Here is a 22,804-nt window from a genome sequence, read left to right on the forward strand (position 1 = left end):
TCTATGGAAGATCATATACAGCTGGTTGGGCCTCAGTGCACAAAGCACACTTGCCTGTTAGGCAGACGTAGCCATTAAAAAGGTAGTCAGGAGGTTGATATTGCAAGTGGCGAGAAGTTCAAAAGGTTTAGAGGTGAGCTGTGTGAGGACCATGGAAAAGCTGGGGTCAGGGAGAGGCACGTGGGTTTAAATTATATAAACCATCAATGAACATCTTGACCTCTAGGTGAGAGTAGACCAATGACCCATCCACCAGCACACAGGAGACTGAGATAGTGGTCAGGTAGACTTTAAGGGACTAGAAAGCTAGGCCCTAATGCTTTAGAGGCAGGAGAATATCAAGAACCGTATTACATAATAAAATAAAATTTTATTGTTTTAAATTGTTCTTGTTGTACATCGCCCAGAGTGGCTGGGTGACCAGCCAGATGGGCGATTAATAAATTTAATTAATAAATAAATATGCAGTTAGTGTCACAGTCAGATGGTGAGAGCTCCATATGAGCAAGAAAGGATGTGAATTTTGCCCACTAGGCTCTGTATGACCACTGACTAGTTGCTTTTCTAGCCGCATCTAGAACTGCATGGATCTCCTGGGAAAAACATGAACCAGGTAGATCCGCCATGCCATTTGCTGGAGGGTACCTAGGTCCATTTGCCATACTATGTAATGGTCCTGGATCATAAAGAGTTTTCAGGTAGGTGAATTAAAATAACTTTTGCCAGGGCATAAGAAGCAGAGTGGCGGACCACGGCTGAGGGGGCCAGCACTGGGTGATCAGGTTAAAATCCAAGTTGTCAGTCCATATCTTGGCTACCACCCTTGTAATTAGTGGAAATGGTGCAATACATAAAGTAATGGGGTACTCCACTGGTGGAGATATACATCTCTAAGCTACAAGGGGGACACTCCCACTCTGCTGCAGAACCGAGAACCCAGTGTTCTCCTCTGTGGCAAACGGATGAATGACTGGAGTGCCCCATGTGTGAAATACAGTACAAAAGATGGAAGGGGTGAGTTTCCATTTGTGGAACACCCTTATGGTCCAACTCACAGCGTTCATAACTATATTCCAGTCTCCTGACAAATGCACTGTAATAGGGAAAATATGGGATTGGCGCATCCCTCACAACAGGTCCAAGGTGAGAGGGAGCATAGTCTCAGAACATACGCCATCTTATTAGTTCAACTAGAAAACTGCAGTTGTATTGTCTGCGGTCCCTGGACTGTACGACTGCACAAGGTTTGAAGGCGTGAAATACTTATACCATCGCAAGAAGCTCCAATGCACTGATGTATAAGTTGACTACTTCGCGTGAATGTAGAAAGATGTGCATTGCACTCCCCATCCCATTAGAGAACCGTCCGTGGTAAGTGTCCGAGAAGGACAAAGTTGTAAGACTTTAATTCCCTTCATCAGATTGGACTTGGACAACCACCAAAGGAGAGACGAGCAGACAAGAGGTGGGGGATGCTTTTTCCTATTCTGAAGAGCTTTCCATGTGGAAATGTTGTTGCATGTCAAGAAGAATCCATAATGAGAGGTTCACCAAGCTGTCTAGGATTGTCTGATGCTGCAACACTGGTGAAGCTAAGCAGGCGTGGAACTGATTAAACCTCTAGGGTGGGAGACCAGTGGAGCCCCATATAATAATTTTAATTATGATTATAATTATTATATGCAATGATTATATTATTATAAGTATAATTATAATTATAATTAAAATTATTATTATTATATAACAAGTTCTGTTAATAGGGCTAAGCATGTTACTAACAAGAAATGTCCGTTGCCCTTCATAACCCAGTGAAAATAGAATCATTGCTTGATTTAAAGCAATTTAAAGTGCAATCATATGCATGTTTAGACACAAAAAAGTCCTACAGCTCCAAGCAAGTATGGCTAGCTGGGGAATGCTGGAAGTTGGAGGACTTTTTTCTGTCTAAACATGCATAGGTTGGCACCCTTAACCTCACTGATATAAGACTCTGGCATTTCCTCTCAAGAGAGACTTGCTCCCTCCCTAAAGACTTTTTTAAATCTATGTAATTAAGTAAGTAAGTAAATAAATAACTAAATTCAAACCACCTTTGATAGGAAACCAGATTAGCTGAATCTATTATTCCTCCTGTTTTGATCGCTCTTGGAATAATTTGTGATGTTATGCTGGTTGTCTGATTTGTTTGTGTTGTTCTTTTACCTTTCTAGGTATTAAAATTAAGTAATTGTCACTTTTTAATTATATATACAGTTTTGGTTTTTAGTGTGAGTTGCTTTGAGAAGACTTTTAGGGTGCTTTCAGATGAGGCTTTTATTGTACAATTGCCCTGCCTCATTCACAGAATGTTACGTGTATGTGCATCCAAATGTTAACTTCCATTTGTAACCCTCCCCATGTTTTCCTACCACATCTTCTATCTTTTTACTTGACACAGAAAACCCCTTAGGGAAAGAAAGATGGAAAAGCTCCACAATGACTGGGTTCACACAACATGACAATCAAGGTTGAGTATGCATTGAGTGTGAGTCGTCATTGAACCATGGGTTGTTGCTGAAACATGAGTTGTTGTGTTGTGTGAACCCAGCTGTGCTAATGAATTCTGGTTTGTTAACCATGAACAACCCACAGTTCACAACCTGACAACAAACTATGGGTTCTGTTTATGGGGTGTTTGTGGTTATCAAACTCTGGTTTATTAGCAAGGCTGGGTTCACACAACAACCCACATTAACTCACTGTGAGGCTGTGGTATATGCAGGGTGGGTGCGGCCACCATTTTGAATATGCAACCCCACTTGGGGGTTGTCGTGGCCTGTGAACCTGGCAAGCAAGGGTTATGTGAGGGTTAAACAACCTTCACATATCCCATGCTCTGTTTTAGGGTGCTGTGGGTTAAATAACCCTAATGTCTTTTGATTGGTAGTATTAGAAGCCCTCTGTCTGGAAGCACCCTTCGTTTTCAAAAGCAGCATATAAGTCTTTAAAATAAACAGTGCAGCCATGTTCATGGAAAATGGGTTTACTATATTCTTCACGTGTTTTAATGCAGACATAATTCTTATTACCATATTGTGGCCTTTCCCAAGCTGTAACGTGACAAGACCTAATCAAAAGCCATTTCCAAAACTAAAACTAAAAAAGTTCAAGTGGTGGAAAGGATGATCCATTATTTTTAATTAAACCCAACACATGCAAATTCACTTAGAAAAGTGCATCAAGATTTAACTGTTAATGAAGCAAAACATAGCAATTCCAGAATTCACACAACTGAAGCTTGCAGTTTTTCTTCCTAACCAGAGCAAACATTTTAAGTAAATTATGTTGAACACAGATGTGCCTTTCAATGATTTATTCATCTACAAATTGCAGGTTTTAGTTTAAAAGTCTTCTTTCAACCACTTACTTATCCATGAAATGAAGAGTCAGGTCAAATAAAAAGACACATTGTATAATTTGCAAAACGAAGAGGCATGTGTTCACTAAACACAGTTTGGGATTTATTTTTTAACCACTTTAGTATATGGCCCATTTTATACTTTCCAGATACTTTACTAGACTCCAATAACCTCTGGGAATTTTTCATCATCTAATATATATGCATTCAACTCCAAACACAAGTGTAATCAAAGTACTTCATTTAGCTGCATTTGCTATAAGTGAAATTAAAATGGTTTAAATATAACTGCTTAAACCACGGGTGAGGAACTTTGTGGCCCTTTCCATCTGGCCCATGACCACCCTCTGGTCTATCCCGCCCCCTCCGTTTCTCTTGTTTTCCTTCCCATTATCCAGCTGCATCTGAGACAATGAGAGACAGCTGAGGAGCAGTATATGTCTTGGAGACAGGAGCAGGTTAATTGGCATCAATTGCCCTGTGGGAAAGAAAGAGCAAGGGAGACAGGAGCAAGCAGAGGGGACATCAGGGCCTGCTTCATTTGGACTGTTCCTCCCACCCCAACTCCAGGTGAAGCAGGGCCATTCCACCAGCTGAAAGGGTACATAATTTTCTCCTTTTCCCTCCCCATCCTCTTTTTCTTGTGTGCTATGTCTTTATAGATTGCAAGCCTGTGGGCAGAGACAGTCTTATTTTACATTGATGGTAAGCGGCTCTGGCTGAGCAGCAGAATAAAAATACTTTAAATAAATAAACTACAGAGCATGGTGGTGAGGGCATCTTTCCAGAAAGCACTTGTCCTCCACACTCAGTGGTTGGACATCTGACTTTGTACGTGCACCTGTCTGCCTACAGCACTCTTTCTCCCTCACTCCTGCATGCTGGACTGTGGCAAGGAATGAGAGACAGCACTGCAAGCAGGCACTTCTGAGGTGGCAATTCTGTAATCCCCATGAACTGCAATCATGGGAAAACCGCCCTCCCTTGTGTGGCAGTTAGAATTAGAAAAAAAGCTCCCGCTGATACCACAGGGAGCTTTTTTCTAACCATAATTGGTGGGTGGCAGCTGGGCAGCATGCATGCAAATGTGGGCGCAGTAGGGGTGGGGGGAGAGAAGAGTCTCTACCCACTTCTGGCTCTTGTCCCACCCACTATCAACTTTCTCCCAACAGAATGCACCCTTGGCTTAAAAAAGGTTACCCGCCCATGACTTATGTTACTTCCTACATTTCTGAGAAAACTCTCAATATAGGGCTATTTTCATTACTTCTTGATGGTGTTCCAATTCTGTACACCTCTGTGGAAAGATAACAGTGGAATCTAACCACAGAGATTAAAAAGCTAACCTTTCTTAAACACTTCTGACTTCTGTCTCTGCAATAATACTACCCAGAGCAGCTTTGGTAGGATCAAGGTTTAAGAATATCCCACTTCAGTACGAGGAAAGGGGAAACAAGGAGAGGGAAATGTACTTCTAGTGTTTCTTCATACCAACTCCTGAAATTTGTAATTGCCAGAAGATTCTGCTATTCTAAAAAGTTATAGTATTTCTACCTAAAGTAATTATGCCATAAAATGGATTTAAAATCACTGATAATATTAATGTTTAGCATGTATATAGTACATTTCAAATGTACAAAGTGTCACACATATAGTGTGTGAGTAATCCTTACAACAGCGCTGCTAATGCAACAGCATCTTTTCACACTGCAGCAGTGGCACTGGAGCTGCTTCTGGGGCTTCATCCTATTGCACTGCTACATTGGTTAAAGATGCAATACCACTTGGACAGGGTCAGATATACAGATAGTTCCCATTCAATAGTTCCCCCAGCTGGGACCACTGGGCAGTATAGCATACTGCCCCCCACACTAGCAGAATGGACCGCTAACACAACAGGAACAAGCGGTTCCTAAAAAACCGGACACAAGCACTAATGCTTGTTTGCAGAACAGGGCGGGGCAGCAGAGCTTGCAGAAGGAAGCTCCACTGTCCTACCCATTCTGGAAAAGCGAAGTCGCTTACCTGTAACTGTAGTTCTTCAAGTGGTCATCTGTGCATTCCCACATATGGGCTCTGTACTTGCATGGAGCCCCATTCAGGAGACTTCTATAGGTGAGGAATTTTGGGCAGGCACCCTCCCCCACTGTCCCAGTGTGCATGTTGCTAGCAGGTTCCTGCCTATTCCCTCAGTTTCTTGAGACGGCCTAAATGCAGCCTCAAAATCTAAGCTTCTTGAGAAGGTGACATGTGCAAAGTGGTCTACACAAGTTCCTTCCTCGAGGAGGCCACAATCAACCCATCATCAATGTAGCAGTGAGCGCTCACCACTGCCATGTATTTGGTGAAGGCTCTCGGTGCTGGGGCAAGACTGAAGGGCAACACCCAACTGATGCAGGAATCAGTTCTGACAACAAATCTAAGAAAGTGTTGGTATTTCTCTTTGATGGCAATATGGAAATATGTGTCCTTCAGATCCACTGACGCAAACCACTCGCCTATGCAAACCACTCGCCTATGCAAACCAATGGGAGTATCAATGACAACATGACCATCAAATAGCCAATGTTTCAAGGAAGCATGATGGAGTACTTCAATTTCCCCGATATTTGTTGGGAGACAAATTCTGCAAAACATGGCCCCTCCAGGAAATTCCTGACTTGTGTGGCAGATAACGTCCTCCTACAGAAAGTAGAGGAAGGAACTAGAGGATCGGCTATCTTTGACTTGATTCTAACCAACAGAAATGACTTAGTGGATAAAGTAGCAGTTACAGGAACTCTGGGGGAAAGCGACCATGTTATACTTGAGTTCTTGGTTCTAAGGGAACCAAAAGCCGAGTGTAGTCAAACGCGTACCCTGGATGTTAGGAAAGCTGATTTTAATAAACTCAGAACAATGACAAGCAAGGTCCCATGGCAAGCGACTCTAACGAGAAAAGGAGAAAAGGATGGGAGGGGGGAGTTTTTAAAAAGAAATTCTCAAGGCACAATTACAAACAATTCCAAGAAGAAGAAAAGGTGGAAGACAACAGAAGAAGCCAATGTGGCTTCACAAAAAGGTTAGAGATGACCTGAACACAAAAAACCACACATATAGGAAGTGGAAGGAAGGCCAAGCAACAAAGGAAGAGTACAGGCAGGTAGCATAGAATTGCAGGGATGGCATCAGGAAGGCCAAAGCTGAGAACGAGCTGAGGATACTGAGGGATGCTAAAAGCAACAAAAAGGCTTTCTTCAGATACATGCATAGTAAAAGACAAAGAAATGGTGGTTCAGTTATTACATAAGGAAGGCAAAATGATAACAGATGACAAAGAAAAGGCAGAAGTGCTCAATTCCTACTTTGGTTCAGTCTTCTCCCAGAAGAGGGTCTATGACTCCACTGGCAAAGGCAAAGTACAGGCTGAAGGGGCAGCACTGCAGCTTGAGATCGATAGGCATATGGTCAAGGAACACCTAATTACTTTGAATGAGTTCACATCTCCAGGGCCAGATGAACTGCATCCTAGAGTAATAAAGGAACTGGCAGAAGAACTCTCAAAACCACTGTCTATTCTCTTTGAGAAATCATGGAGGATGGGGGAAGTGCCAGATGACTGGAGGAGGGCTAATGTTGTCCCTATCTTCAAAAAGGGGAAAAAGGAGGAACCTGGGAACTACAGACCAGTCAGTCTGACATCAATCCCTGGGAAAATTCTGGAGCAGATGATAAAGCAATCTATCTGTAAGCACCTTGAAAACAATGCCGTGATTACTCGAAGCCAACATGGATTTGTCAAGAACAAATCCTGCCAGACAGATCTGATCTCATTTTTTGATCAAGTAACCTCCCTTGTGGACTGTGGGAATGGTGTAGACATAATATACCTCGACTTCAGCAAAGCGCTCAACAAAGTGCCCCATGTTATCCTGATGAGCAAACTAGCTCAAAGTGGGCTAGATGAAACAACAATCCAGTGGATCCACAGTTGGCTACAGAATCGGACTCAAGGAATGCTTATCAAGGGGATCTTCTCAAACTGGGGAGAGGTAACGAGTGGGGTACCGCAGGGCTCAGTCCTGGGCCCAGTGCTCTTCAACATTTTTATTAATGACTTGGAAGAGGAGGTGCAGGGAATGCTGATCAAATTTGCAGATGACACAAAATTGGGAGGGATAGCTAGTGCCCTGGAAGACAGAAACAAAATTCAAAGTGATCTAGACTGGAGTGCTGGGCAGAAATCAACAGAATTACATTTAATAGGGATAAATGCCAAGTTCTGCACCTAGGAAAAAGAAACCAAATGCACAGTTACAAGATGCATGGCTCAACAACACTACAAGCGAGAAAGATCTTGGAATTGTGATAGATCACAAGCTGAATATGAGCCAACAATGTGATGTGGCTGCAAAAAAGGCCAACGCTCTTTTGGGTTGCATTAATAGAAGCATAGCTTCCAAATCCCGGGAAGTACTAGTTCCCCTCTACTCAGCACTTAGGCCTCATCTGGAGTACTGTGTCCAGTTCTGGGCACCACATTTTAAGAAGGATGCAGACAAACTGGAGAGGGTTCAGAGGAGGGCAACAAAGATGATCAGGGGACTGGAAACAAAGGCCTATGAAGAGAGACTGAAAGAACTGGGCATGTTTAGCCTTGAGAAGAGAAGACTGAGGGGAGATATGATAGTGCTCTTCAAGTACTTGAAAGGTCGTCACAGAGAGGAAGGCCAGGATCTCTTCTCGATCATCCCAGAGTGCAGGACACAGAATAATGGGCTCAAGTTACAGGAAGCCAGATTCTGGCTGAACATCAGGAAAAACTTCCTGACTGTTAGAGCAATACAACAATGGAACCAATTACCTAGGGAGGTAGTGGGCTCTCCCACACTGGAGGCATTCAAGACGAGGCTGGACAGCCATCTGTCGGGGATGGTCTGACTTGGATTCCTGCACTTAGCAGGGGGTTGGACTCGATGGCCTTGTAGGCCCCTTCCAACCCTACTATTCTATGATCTGAAATCGTCTGGGAGTAATAAAGGAGCTCACATTCCTGAGATCCAGGATTGGTCAAAGCCATCCATCCTTCTTCAGAATGGTGAAGTGCCGGGAGTGGTAACCATCACAAATCCAATGTGGTGAGATGTGTTCTACAGTCCCCTTTGCAAGGAGGATCTGTACTTCTGTTTGCAGTGCTGGTGAAGGGTTGGTAGTCCGGATTGAACCAAGAAGAGGGAGTGTGTTGAACATGATCTGGTAGCTTCTCCGAATGACAGACAGGACCCAGGAGTCCAACGTGATGTAAGCCTATGCTGCTAGCCCTTTTATGTCCTCAGAGATGTGATGAAAAGAGACCTTCCACTTTCTCCCATAGGAACATTGTCATCTGATAGTTCGAGACCTAAAGACTCACAGCTGCAGAAGAGTAGATCTGGCAACTCATCAAGTCAAAGTGTCTCCCTTTCTTAACCATTGGTGAAAAATGGATTTGTTGCAACTTGCCCTGACAAGTCTCCAGAATGACAGGGTTAGGAAGTGGGTGCGTAAACAGGCAAACTAGAGACTTTCTCCTACACCCAATACATGCTTTCTAACCTCCTCAAGGTGGGGGTCATTGATAAGGGAGCCTTCCAAGACTACTGTATTGTTTCCAATAGAGCAGGTAATAGAGGAAGTGCTACTGGAGGAGAAGCCTCGGTACGGACCATATCAAAGACAGTGACCTTTACCATCACGGCTGGTTGCGAAGTCTCCAGACCTAGTGACTCTGCCATCTGGAATACTTGCTTGGAGAACATGCCCACATCCTCCGAAGGAGAAGCAGGGTCTTTGGGTACCAACTGTACATCCAGAGATGAAGTGGACTGTGTGAGGGAGGAATAAGAAATTGAGTCTGACTGACAGTTGTCTGTACCTGACTGTGGAAAAATACCTTGAGGATTGAATGGTCGAGCATCCACACATGCCAATGTCCTATGTACCTACACTGATGAGGTGGTCAAAGTGATAGTGGTTGAAGAAACCAGAGGCAATGTGGAGGATCTTGAGACATTTGACTGTTCCACAGATAGTGTGGCTGATGGGGGAGCCGTTGGTAACACTCACAGGACCGAGGTTGAAACTGGAGGATGCATTGGTAGAATCATGGCAGGTAACCAACATGGTAAAAGCACAGGTGGTGGAGTTCCTAGTCACAGGGTCGGGAGATGGGAGCTGATGGAGGATCCTGGTATTGAGCGGTTGAGGTCACTCTAGGATAGCTTGGGTAAGCCTGATAGTATTTATCCCTGGGTGGTCCTCCATATCTGGATATCCCATGTCAAGTGTCTCTCCCAATTTCACAAAGGGATCTGCACCTTGGACACTCATAATACCTAGGGGCATGTTCCCTAATAGGAGGGCAGTAGCTGGAAAATGTTAAATCTAGAGAATCCTTATGACTTGGTGATCAACAACCATACAGAGATGGAGATCTTCTCTGACAGCTGTCGTGCCTCCTGCTTGGAACTGGTACCAGTGACACATCCTCTTGCCTTCCAGATGCTATCAGTGTTGGGTCAAATAAAGCTTCATCCCTCGAGACAAATGACATCAGGTCAGACAGTATTGGGAAGGGGGAGCCCAGCAATGGTGAGGGTGCCAGTATCATTGGAGGTGTGGTTGTTACCAATACAGTCGGTCCCAAGGCAAGTGTGCTGCCAAATCAGTAGTCCATTTGACAGACCCTTTCGACTTCTTCTTTGGCTCAGAAGATTTCTGTGCTCTGGCCTGTTTCAACAGGGTTTTCTTTGCCACTGAGAGTGTTAGCAACCAGCCAGGTGTAGGTGGGTCAATGCACCCCAACTCCAGGATCTGAAGAGGAAAGGAGGCCAATTCCACCATTCCCAAAGGCTGCGATGAGTGAGATAGGATCTGGAACATCTCATCAGCAGGGTCAGTTGCCATGTGCGCCATGGCCATAGTTGCATCAGCTTCTCAAGTACTCTTTTCCAGAGAACAGCTCTGAGTCTATTACAGCAGTTCTGCCTTGCCTGCTTTGTAAACGCTTCACAATGCAAACAGGCGTTGACTTTGTAGACTTCCCCAAGAGAGAAAAGACACAAGAAGTGCCTGTTCATGGGTGGAAGTTTGCTGCCACAGCAAACATATTTTCTGAAAGTCATGTAACCGGAGGCAAAGAAGCGATTCTGGAGATTGAGACCTGAAAGCTAAAATAAAAAATGATAGGCAGAAAAACGACTGAAAGATGAAGAAAAAGACAGAATAAAAAACACTCAGTAGTTCACAAATAGGTCACTGAATGACAAGAGCAGTTCCCAATGAGGCTGCTGAAATGGCAGTTGAAAGAGAACTGAGGAAATAGGCTGGAACCTGCTAGGGACATGAGTGCTGGGACAGTGCGGCTGGGTTCCCACTGAAAATTCCTCACCTACAGAAGTTTCCTGAATGGGGGCTTCATGCAGGTGAAGAATCCATATGTGTGATACACAGTGACCACAAAGAAGAATTACGTGTTCCCGCTCATTTCCATGTTTCTTTTGGAATTGCTAGTTCCTGTTGTGCTACTGGTGGATTCCACTAGTGAAACAGAACTAGTGGAGGCACAGCAGCAGTATAGGATGCTATCCAGTATTATCTCCAGGCTGAGAATAGGGGCTTGTGTAAAGCCTAATAAATTCATGTCTGAGAAGAGATATGATTCAGGGACATCTCAGTTCACTCTTAGTCTACAAATATTTATCACACATCTACAGAAGCACAACTAAGGCTGCACACTTTCAACTGGGCTTACTTCTGAGTAACATGCAGAGATCCGTGCTGTAGAAGATCGATGCCAAGAACTAATTTTAGGCAAAAAAATGAGAGAGGAAAAAGTAAATAAATGCCTCCCCACAGGATGGTATGCTACTCGTAGAAGATACTCCCCTGGAGGCTCAGGTGTATGGCTGCGGGTGGCCCACAGATTTTTGTGGGGTTCACACCTACACTTCCTCATTCATTTCTGCATACACTGGATATTATTTGAATGGGAGTGCCGTTCTTGAAAGTGTCTTGCACCCCATGAAGTGGGGTAATGAGGAATGAGATAATAATGAATTATACTTACACAGGGTGCAATGCTGTGGCATCTCACAGAGGCTACCTTCCCGGAGGTTTGGGTACATAATTTCAGGTGGCCCAAAGCTTTGTTTGAGGTGCAAGCCCCAGTTTCTTTTCTTTCATTCATTCATTCATTCACTCACTCGCTCGCTCACTCACGTATTACTGGCCTGGTGGCAAGACACTTGACAATGTCTGACACCAAACTGTTGGGCTGGAAGCAATCTTATAGCAACTCACAGAGGACTGGAGCTGTGGGTAACCACACAGTTCCACCTCCTGCTGGTGCTGCCTTAAGCCGATTGCTTCCCCTTGCTGTGTGGCAGGGCTGGCCCTGGGTAAGATTTATATATATTGTGATTAAACACAACCACATGCTTGTTGCAGGTGAACCACATGCTTGTTGCAGGTGTACCACCTATTTTCTTGTTGCAGGTGAACCATATGCTTGTTGCAGGTGTACCACCTATTTTCTTGTTGCAGGTGAACCACATGCTTGTTGCAGGTGTACCACCTATTTTCTTGTTGCAGGTGAACCACATGCTTGTTGCAGGTGTACCACCTATTTTCTTGTTGCAGGTGAACCACATGCTTGTTGCAGGTGTACCATCTATTTTCTTGTTGCAGGTGAACCACATGCTTGTTGCAGGTGTACCACCTATTTTCTTGTTGCAGGTGAACCACGTGCTTGTTGCAGGTGTACCACCCATATCTTGCAGTGTAGACCTTACTATCGGTCACATTCAGCATTAGTTATCAAATATGATAACCGCCCAGAGAGCTTTGGCTATTGGGCGGTATAGAAATGAAACGAAACAAACAAACTCTTGTCCTGGCTCATGTACTAAAAAACAGAATACTATTTTCAATCTCTCTCCCCCGCCACGGCCCCCTGGGGAGGGCACTGCTTACTGGGATCCATGTACAACTTTTTAGTATGGGTCAATGTATACCACGTTTCATACTTTTAACCCAAAGTGCACAATTTCAGGCACCACTCTGCTGTAGTGAGAAACAGCACTGGCACTAGACGATATGGGAAGAACAGAAAGCAAAGCACTACATTTAGTTTTATACTACTTCTCACTTCTAACTTCCCTGTCTTTATCTCCACTGGAAGAATGAGGTAATAATGAATTATACTTACACAGGGATGTTTTCAAAGGCATCTTCAAAGTTTTCCTGAAAATTTTGTAAGAACAAGTTGTTAGTAAGCTGCAAATAGATTTAATAAAGTTAAACTATTTCGCTATAAAAAAATTCAGCTACTTTATGTAGTAGATTAGGATGCATGCGAAAAAAGAAATGCACCCCCCCCACACACACACAGGTGCCCTGATGCCAATGCCACCAAATCCCATCCCTCTCCCTGCCAATTTCACTTTTTCCCATCAATTCTTGTTCTGGAGAAAATGATTTAAATTGAAATGGTGTGGAACTACAGCCTTGGGAGTCAGCCAGTGCAGCACTTTGCAACACATGCTAGTAGCCTTTCCTGCTCCTCCAGCCACCCAGCAGAAAGCGTTTTTTAAAAAAACACCAAACTGGGCAGTGGCAGGCAGAGAGGGAGGGAGGGAGCAAGAAAAGTGGGTCTGCTGTCTAAGAAAATGCTTTTTTAAAAAATGGAGGAGGCAGAATCTAAGGAGGGCTCCAAACTCAGTGGTAGGAGTTTATGCTTTTTAAAAATGTGGTGATGGGAAAAGAGGAGAGGAATGGATGGAGGGAGGGGGAGTGAACAGAAGTCCCCTGTCTCTCCCCCTTCATAGAGCAAGAGAGAGAACAGCATGCAAAACTGCCTAGGCACCCAATTATTTTGTATCAGCTGTACCTGTGCTGTGGTGACCTGTGGAAGCAGAGAATGGCAACAGAGGGGAAGGGTAGGCAGAAAGAGGACATGGATTTGCTCTAGTGATCAACAGAACTACATTCTGGTGTATGTGCATGTGTGTATGTATGAAGCCCCCAAGTCCGCATCACATGTGGCCCCTGGGACCAAAAATATTGTGTACCCCTTTGGAAGATGCTACATTCACACTGGATTTCAAAATCTCTTTTGGTCTGTATTTACTGGTAGAAATGCTCCTACTTCTGGAGTCTTCATGTGTGCAGTACTAATAAATATTAGAAGTATACTGATATGATGGGCTTCCTGTGAGGAAGGGTGGGATATAAACCAAATAAATACATAATTGTAGCTTCTAATAATATAAGTGGTAGTACTATAAAAATAACTTTGCATTATTATAATTTCATACAGTGATGAGGAAACATTTTTGGCCCAAGGGCTTCTTCTCTTGGAAGCATATTGGGAACCACATTCTAGAGATGGGCAGAGCCAAAACTGAGCTAAATTCAGTGGGTGGAACCAAAGGGGACAAAGCCAATTTAGTGCCATTTTTAATTTTTTGTATTGTATCAGTCTGCCAAAGGAATATTTTTTAAATGTGCAGTGTCTGTATGCATGTTTACTCAGAAGTTAAGCCAAGATAAGGCACAGGGAGCATCTCTTACCACATCTTTAGCAATGCACAGAAGACCAAGCCATTTCTCTGTCTCCCCGCTCCCACGCCCACCATGCATTTGCTCAGAAGTAAAAACAAGACCTGGAGCTGACTGTGGCTCAGATCATGAGCTGCTTCTTGCAAAATTTCGGCTTAAATTGAAGAATGTAGGGAAAACCACTAAACCATTCAGGTTTGACCTAAATCATATCCCTTATGAATATACAGTGGAGGTGAGGAATAGATTTCAGGGATTAGACCTGATAGACAGAGTGCCTGAGGAACTATGGGCAGAGGTCCGTAACATTGTTCAGGAGGCAGCAACTCAATCCATCCCAAAGAAAAAGAAATGCAAGAAAGCAAAGTGGCTGTCTGATGAGGCTTTACAAGTAGCTGAGGAAAGAAGGGAAGCGAAAAGCAAGGGAGAAAGGGGAAGATCTATCCAACTGAATGCAGAGTTCCAGAGAATAGCAAGGAGAGACAAGAAGGCCTTCTTAAATGAACAATGCAAAGAAATTGAGGAAAACAACAGAATGGGAAAGTCTAGAGTTCTCTTCAAGAAAATCGGAGATCTCAAGGGACCGTTTTGTGCAAAGACGGGCATGATAAAGGACAAAGAAGGCAGGGACCTAACAGAAGCAGATGAGATTAAGAAGAGGTGGAAAGAATACACAGAAGAACTATACAGGAAAGATCTCAATGTCCTGATAGCCATGATAGTATGGTCACTGAACTTGAGCCAGACATCCTAGAGAGTGAAGTCAAGTGAGCCTTAGGAAGCATTACTAACAACAAAGCTAGCGGAGATGACAGTATTCCAGAAGAGCTATTTAAAATCCTCAAAGATGATGCTGTTAAAGTGCTGCACTCAATATGCCAACACATTTGGAACACTCAACAGTGGCCGCAAGACTGGAAAAGGTCAGTTTACATTCCAATTCCAAAGAAGGGCAACGCCAAAGAGTGTTCAAACTACCGCACAATTGTGCTCATTTCACATGCCAGCAAGGTGATGCTCAAAATCCTACAAGCTAGGCTTCAGCATTATGCGAACCAAGAACTACCGGAAGTACAAGCTGGGTTTCGAAGAGGCAGAGGAACTTGAGATCAAATCGCCAACATTGGCTGGATCATGGAGAAAGCAAGAGAATTCCAGAAAAATGTCTATTTCTGCTTCATTGACTACGCTAAAGCCTTTGATTGTGCGGATCACAACAAACTGTGGCAAATTCTTAAAGAGATGAGAGTACCAGACCACTTTACCTGTCTCCTGAGAAAACTGTACGAGGGTCAAGAAGCAACAGTAAGAACCAGACATGGAACAACTGTTTGGTTCAAAATTGGGAAAGGAGTATGACAAGGCTGCATATTGTCGCCCTGCTTATTTAACTTATATGCAGAGTACATCATGAGAAACACCAGGTTGGATGAATCACAGGTCGGAATTAAGATTGCCGGGAGAATTATCAACAACCTCCGATACGCAGACGATACCACCCTAGTGGCTCTCTAAAGAGCCTCTTGTTGAGGGTGAAAGTTGACATGAAAGTGGAGAGTGCAAAAGCTGGTTTGAAACTCAACGTTAAAAAAACTAAGATCACGGCATCTGGCCCCATCACTTCCTGGCATATAGAAGGGGAAGAAATGGAAGCAGTGACAGATTTTACTTTCTTGGGCTCCAAGATCACCGCAGACGGTGACTGTAGCCATGAAATTAAAAGACGCTTGCTCCTTGGGAGGAAAGCTATGGCAAACCTAGACAGCATAGTCAGAAGCAGAGACATCACCTTGCCGACAAAGGTCCGTCTAATCAAAGCTATGGTTTTCCCAGTAGTAACATATGGCTGTGAGAGCTGGACTATAAGGAAGGCTGAGCACCGAATAATCGATGCTTTCGAACTGTGGTGCTGGAGAAGACTCTTACGAGTCCCCTGGACTGCAAGGAGGTCAAATCAGTCCATCCTAAAGGAAATCAACCCCGACTGCTCATTGGAAGGACAGATAATGAAGCTGAAGCTCAAATATTTTGGCCACCTAATGCGGAGAGAAAACTCTCTGGAAAAGACCCTGATGATGGGAAAGACTGAAGGCAAAAGGAGAAGGGGACGGCAGAGGATGAGATGGCTAGATAGCATCACTGATGCAATGAATATGGACTTGAGCATGCCCCGGGAGAGAGCGCAGGACAGGAAGGCCTGGCGTGCTATGGTCCATGGGGTCACGAAGAGTCGGACACGACTGAACAACTGAACAACAACAACAAAGCCGCAATGAGCAATGCAGTTTTATGGATGTTTACCGGGAAGCAAGCCACCGCAAGCTCTGTGCATAGAAAATAAATGGAATCCAAATCACCAGCAAAATATGTAACTCCACCCCCACCCCCATTTCCAGCAATAACAGAAAGAAATACAGCAATTTAGTTGTGAACTAGTGGAATCTCCACTAAAGCTCAATCTCACAATCATCCACCACCCCCTTTGCCCAGTTTTTGGAAGGCAGAAGACACTTACAAAGCTTAACAAAGACTTCTGAGCTTTACAACAGGTCAGGAACAGGCAGAGGAGAATACTGATTGACAGGAAATGACCCTGGGTTTACATAAGTTCACAGGAATGCACACTCTCATTGCCCCCCCCCCCCAAGGTGTCCGGAAAGTTCCAGCTTGCCATGAAGGTCTCTGGAAAGACCCAAAGATATGGAACATGTCACCAAACTAGAACGCCTTGCAGAAGGTCAGTTCACATTTTTGGCTTGTTAGGGACAGTTTAAAAAGAAAAAAAGGGGGGGAGCAATCACTATTCAGCAGTGGCGGCTGATGTCGCCAGTTCCGGAGGGGCAGTGGTTCCCTTCAGGGTTTTAGTTACCACCAGCCAAAACTTTAAAGGTGCTATCCATGGTGCTGAACCTTATGCCCCAAATGGGTTCTGCCCTTATATACCAAGTTAAGAAGTTGTATTCAAAACTAAGTTTAATGTACCAGTGTTAAATACCTTTAGAAGCTGAGGCCCCACAGCTGTGGATATAACTGATCCTCCTATAGAGAGAACACTAGAATATGCATTTAACTTGTGGATGTGTTTATAAGGTCAAATCATGAAAAACCAATTCATTTGGGGGGATAGTTAAGTTTTTCGAACTTTGACAAATATTGCATTAAACTATATCTCAACTGCCAGAAATTCAGAGGCAGAGTTTGTACAATATGGCAGTCGGTTTAAAAAGTACTGATTGTTTTAGATTAGAGATCTTTAGATTAATGCTGCTTCTGCTTTATGAAAGAATATCAAGCTAAGGACACCCAACTCATCTGGGATTTGTTTGCTTTTGTATTTAAAGGCAGAATAGGATAATGAATTGCCGTGTTACCCAGGCTCTATTTCACCTCTTATGAACTTAGGTCAGATGCACTAAAAAAAGAAAGCAATTCTAAGAACTTGACCAATGACACAAATCTGTTACAAATATCATTTGTTGGTGTGCCAATAATTGGACGATGGTGTCACACAAGGGCAATATTCAACTGTTACTTAAGAGAGACTCTGACGTATTTCTTTCACCTGGCTGGCCTTTTGTGTTGAGTCAGGGAATGATTCCTTTTCAAGTGCATACTTCAAAAAATATCTTTACAATTATGGTTAATAATTGTTTACAGTAGCAATCCCTAAATTGTGGGGAGAGCTCACCAGTGTGTCACAATGGTTTAGATATAAGTTGCCAAGCTGCAGGTAGTATCTTCTGCTTGGCACACTGGGCATATGCAAGCTTGTTAATAGTTACTAGTATTTGCTTAAATTGGATATTGGGATACAAGTTTGCTCTCTTGGAGCTGTGTACGTACTCAACATTGTATTCAGTCCTGGCCAAAGTTTAAGAAGGATATTGAAAACTAGAAAAAGTTCCAAAAAAAGTTACAAGGATGATAAAACCAGAAATAAGTGGCAGCTTAAATAGAAAACTAGTTTATTGTGGAATGCACTTTCATAGTCAGGAGCCTACAAAAGGTACAATAAGCAGCACCTTTGGAGGCAAATAACAGCTAGGGTGATTTTTGGCAGGAAACCACCACCAGACCCTAATCTGGAGCAGGAGCACAATCCAGATCAGGGCCCCGCAAGGCTGCTTTTCCTTTGAAATAGAAGTATCCAGCTTTTTAAAAAGCATACTTAACATAATATGTAGCTCGGCCCCAAGATACTCCAAATGAGACTTGCAGTTTTTCCTTCTAACTCTTGCATCCTTCTTCCAAAGGGAATTATCCCCAAGTCAGATCATCTATCTGTTGCAACCAGCTCACCTCAGTGTCCTACAATGATCTCCTCCACACCTGTCCCAAGCAAGTAGATAGTACTAGTAGTAAAACTAATGAAAGAACTGAAGCAAGTGACTGATCCTATCTGTTACTTACTGGTGAATTATTTATCAAGTTCAAGTGTTTTAGACACTTTAGGCTATGCCCTCATAAAGCAACATAAAAAGACAGAGCAACATTAAGAAATATTCAGAGTACATTGAGAAGCTGATCCAAAAATACAAAGCTAATTACAATGTCAGTTAAAGCCACCATTGAAGAGAAAGGTCTTCAAAGCTTGCCTGAATGGATGGAAGGGCAAGGCACAAGTCAACAGGCCACTGCTGAAGAGCTCCTATTTCTTTTGCCCGCCAACCTAACCAATCTTAATGGCAGGCACTCAAGAAGGACCCCTGAAGCAGATCTTAATGTATGAGCGGATTGTATGGGTGAAGGTGGCCCTTCAAATAACATGATCCTAGTTGTTGGACTGCAACTCCCATCAGCCCTAGGTAGCAGAGACAATAGTGAGGGTTTATGGCAGTTGCAGTCCAACATCTGAGAAGTTCAACATCATTTGCATTAAGAGCTTTAAAAGGTTAACACCAGCATTTTCAATTGGGCCTAGAACCTTACTGGCAAATGAAGCTGGTGCAAAATCAGTTATATTTTCAGACTTCTTTGTGTGGACCAACATTCAGGCAGCCACATTTTGTACCAACTGCAGCTTCCACACTGTCTTCAAAGGCAGCCTCACATAAAATGCATTGCAGCAGTCACATTTGGAGGTAACCAGTGCACGGTTAACTGTGGCAAAGTCTGACGGCTCCAAATAGGGCTGCAGCCGGTGCAGAAGTGAGCACTTGTAAAAAGGACTCTTGGCCATTGCCACTACCTGTGACTCACCAGATAATGATGAATTCAGGAGCACCCCAGTGGTACACATCTGGTGCTTTAAAAGGAGTGCAACCTCACCCAGAAGCAGTTTTACACTACTATCTAGATCTGATAACTTTCCAAACCCAAAGAACCTCTAACGTTCCCAGATTAAGTTTCATCTTGCTCTCCTTTGTTTAGCCCAATACCACATTCAGACATTTGTTCAAAAATCCCACTTCCTCCCTTGGATTCCTTGGTGGAAAAGAGAACTAGAACTGCATGTCATCCCCATACTGATGACACCGAAGCCCAAACCTCTAGATTTCTCCCAGCAGCTTCATATAGATAAAGAGTGTGAGAGATGAAATGGAGCCCTGTGGCACCCCACAAGCCAAAGACCATGGGGTGGATATCACTACCGATGGTGTCAAATGACACTGAGAGGTCCCGAAGTACCAAGAGAGCTGCACTCCCACTATCCACTCCTTGGCACAAGTCATCCAGTAGAGGGACCAAGGCAGTTTCCGTCCTGAACACAGGTCAGAACATGAACTGGATCTAAGTAATCAGTTTCCTCCAAAACCACTTAAGGAAAGGTTTGTGACCGCATAGTAGTTGTCTGAGTTCAAATGGTCAAATGCTGTTTTCTTTAGTAAGGATCACACTACTGCTTCCTTAAGGCCAGCATGAACCACACCCTCCCCAATGAGAAATTCACTACTTCCAAAGTCCAAGTCCTCAGCCCCACCCTGGATGACTTTACATGTTATTTACCAAAATAGAACAAGGATCAGCAAAGAATTGAAAGCAAACATGAAGAGTTTTAAAAAATTACTACTATGCATAATGACAGCCTCTTTCATAGGCTTCACAAAGCAGGAACTGTACAGTGCACTAAAAACTGTATTTACACAGTTAACACTGCATTAATAACTACATTACTAGAATTACATCACAGAGTCCAAAATTAGAATTATTAGTGCACAGCAGCTAATAATTCTAATTCTGGAGTCGGTGATGTAATTCTTGCTGCAGTCCCATTACATAGTTATATCATGGAAATAGTGCAGGGGAATGGTTATATATTATCTTGTTCTATTCTAGAATTTTCAGAGATCAGGCAAGCAAGCAGCATTATTCTAACTTTAAATCATTATCGTGAAATCAGCTGTCTCCTAATATAGGGCTGAAATTACATTTATCCTAAACGTGTACTGTTTACCTGCAGTAAAATAAAGGAGGAAAAGGGGGACACCACTTGCTTATAAATGTATCAAATCAATGTTTTTTCAAGCTAAAATCACTAAGTTTTTCTTCTAAACTTAAACCAACAAAAGTTGTTTTTAGGTATGTTGTCTCTGTGTATACTGTTTGTGTTGTTTTTACATTTCGCATGTTGTATTTTAAATGTTTTTAATCTTCGTAAACTGCCCAGAGAGCTTCAGCTATGGGGCGATATAGAAATGTTTAATAAATCATCATCATCAAAGAGAAACTAAACCAAGGGCCAAACCAGATGTGAGAGATCCATGATTGGATAACCCAATAGCTCAGTTTGGAAGTCATGCTACACCATAGTTTAGTATAATGAGAATAATCTGCATTGAGCCTCAAGCTCGAGCACTCCTCCTCCTACTCCAGCAGAGAAGTTCAGAAGCTTTCATTCCCATTTTAGATTAACTGCAGCTGGACATGACATCCAAATCTGACAAACTGTAGTTAATCTTAATTATGGTTTTGTTAAAATAAGCCAACTTCATGGGTTATCAAGCTGGCTTGTTTAAGCGAACGTTATTTACAATTAAGCGCAGTTTAGGATTCAGGTGACACTAGCCTAAAGTGTGGTTAGTTGACATCAGAAGTGAAAGCTTCCAATCTCCTCCTTGTGGCTGCATGGGAGAGGTGAGGGAGCAGCATGCAAGCCAAGCTGAAGGCTTGCTGCAATTCATTAGCTATTAGTTACCAATGACATCTAAGTCTTCTAGACTGAACCATTTTGAGACCTCTTAGAAGCTGCGTTATTACTTTAAAAAAAATTTAGTCTGGGATTGAGCATGCATGACCTGATGCACTAAAGACTGTACCAACAAGACTCACAACAAGACCTCACATCCCACCCAACAATGCCCCACCATTTTGTGAAACTTTTTCTTATTTTGTTTTTAAAAATATGTATTCTCCCTCTCCAGCACACATCTTCCTCATTTAAGCACATGTTTAACTCTAATGAGATTTAGAAACCGGATTAAATTCAACTGGATTAATTTCAGATGGATTAAATTCTTTGTTGGGATTTTTTTTTAGAAATTGTTTGGAAACTTTCACAATGAAGCCCATCTCTATGTAGTAGATGTTACCAAGTTAAAATTGATTATACATAGCTTTTGCTCAAAAACATTGTTCTAAAACATTAATATAGCATGTAAATAAATATTAAGAATATTAAAATATATTCCATTTACTATCCAATAATGTTGTTGTAATGGTCTGAATATTTCAAGTAGAAAATAATCTGTATGAAGAGCATATGTAACTGTAAAAATCCAGTTACACCTACCTGCCTGTAATTGACACTTAGGATTAAAGTAGCCGGCACAATTAAGCTGTTCTGCTAAGCTTAAAAGTCTCTCTAAAACCTTGAGGAAAGTGATGGCTACAGCTCAGTGTCTGTGTCTTTTAATGTAATTTGGATTAAAGCACTGTATCTGGACACAGCTTTGATTTTGCCAAGGGACAACACAGAATGGCCATCTGATTTTAAAAGAGATTCAATGTGGTCAATCAGACAGTACAGGAAAATTGCAAATGTTCATTTCTCTTTGCTTGCTGTGTGTTTTTCCTTTGGCTATTTATACTATCTGTCATCTGCTTCCAGATTTAACCACATTTTCCTCTCAGCATTGTGTCAACATGCTTAGCAATAATTGTTTTCTACACTCCAGTAATCCAAAAAAATATCTCAGGAGATTCATGCTTGTGGAGAAATAGCATTACCACAAAAGTGTATTACACATCTCCTTAACTGTATGATAAAATGCAAGATATTCCTCGGAACTGGGCATAAAACAGGCTCATGCATATGACCTCACTGTTTGTGCACTGGAGAATGAACAAAGGCAGCTGCAGGATAACTAATGAGGGGGAAAGGACAGGTAAATTCAACCCAAGAACATCAAACAGTCAGAGTGGGAATTAATGTGGAATATTTGTTGGAGCTCTTTTGCATATTGTGTGTTGCAGCACTGAAACTTTCCCCTCTTGACATAAATGAATTTAGAACCAGCCACTGTGAATTCCTGCTGTGCATATATAGTTCCAAGAATATTATCAGTGTGGACACTGCAAGTCAAATGTTGACTGAGTGCTAAAATGTCCTCTATCTTCTAGTCATAAGTTGCCTTTATTCTGCAATTGATCAGACTGATCCAGAGAGGCAATCGTTATCCATCAGCGTTTTGGAAGTAAAATATTCCTTAGGTGCATTCTTACCAGAGTTTAATTTCCATGAAAAATACGCTATCTGAATCAAGTAGCAGAGAGACCTACAACAGGGGTAAAAGAATATATGCCAGGTCCTCTGATAGTTTGTTTAGGAAGAGATCATGCTTGCAGAGAGAAGAAAAAGGTTTGTTTTGGAGCACAGGAAATATGTTCCTG

The 22,804-nt window shown here is 42.7% G+C and overlaps 1 protein-coding gene across 3 annotated transcripts in view; it reads right to left on the bottom strand.

Moving 5' to 3' along the window:
• The window catches only part of TTC39B (tetratricopeptide repeat domain 39B), a 97,644-nt gene that overhangs the window by 45,838 nt on the left and 29,002 nt on the right, over positions 1-22,804 (bottom strand). For all 3 annotated transcript variants that reach the window (XM_084834535.1, XM_084834534.1, XM_084834533.1), the window contains one exon: positions 12,624-12,658. In XM_084834535.1, coding sequence (XP_084690661.1) covers positions 12,624-12,658 — 35 coding nt within the window. The remainder of the gene's footprint in view (positions 1-12,623; positions 12,659-22,804) is intronic.

The sequence above is a fragment of the Heloderma suspectum genome, chromosome 2, assembly GCF_057233095.1.
Source record: "Heloderma suspectum isolate Gila_16-S chromosome 2, 16-S_ref, whole genome shotgun sequence".
In the NCBI taxonomy this organism is placed as follows: domain Eukaryota; kingdom Metazoa; phylum Chordata; class Lepidosauria; order Squamata; family Helodermatidae; genus Heloderma; species Heloderma suspectum.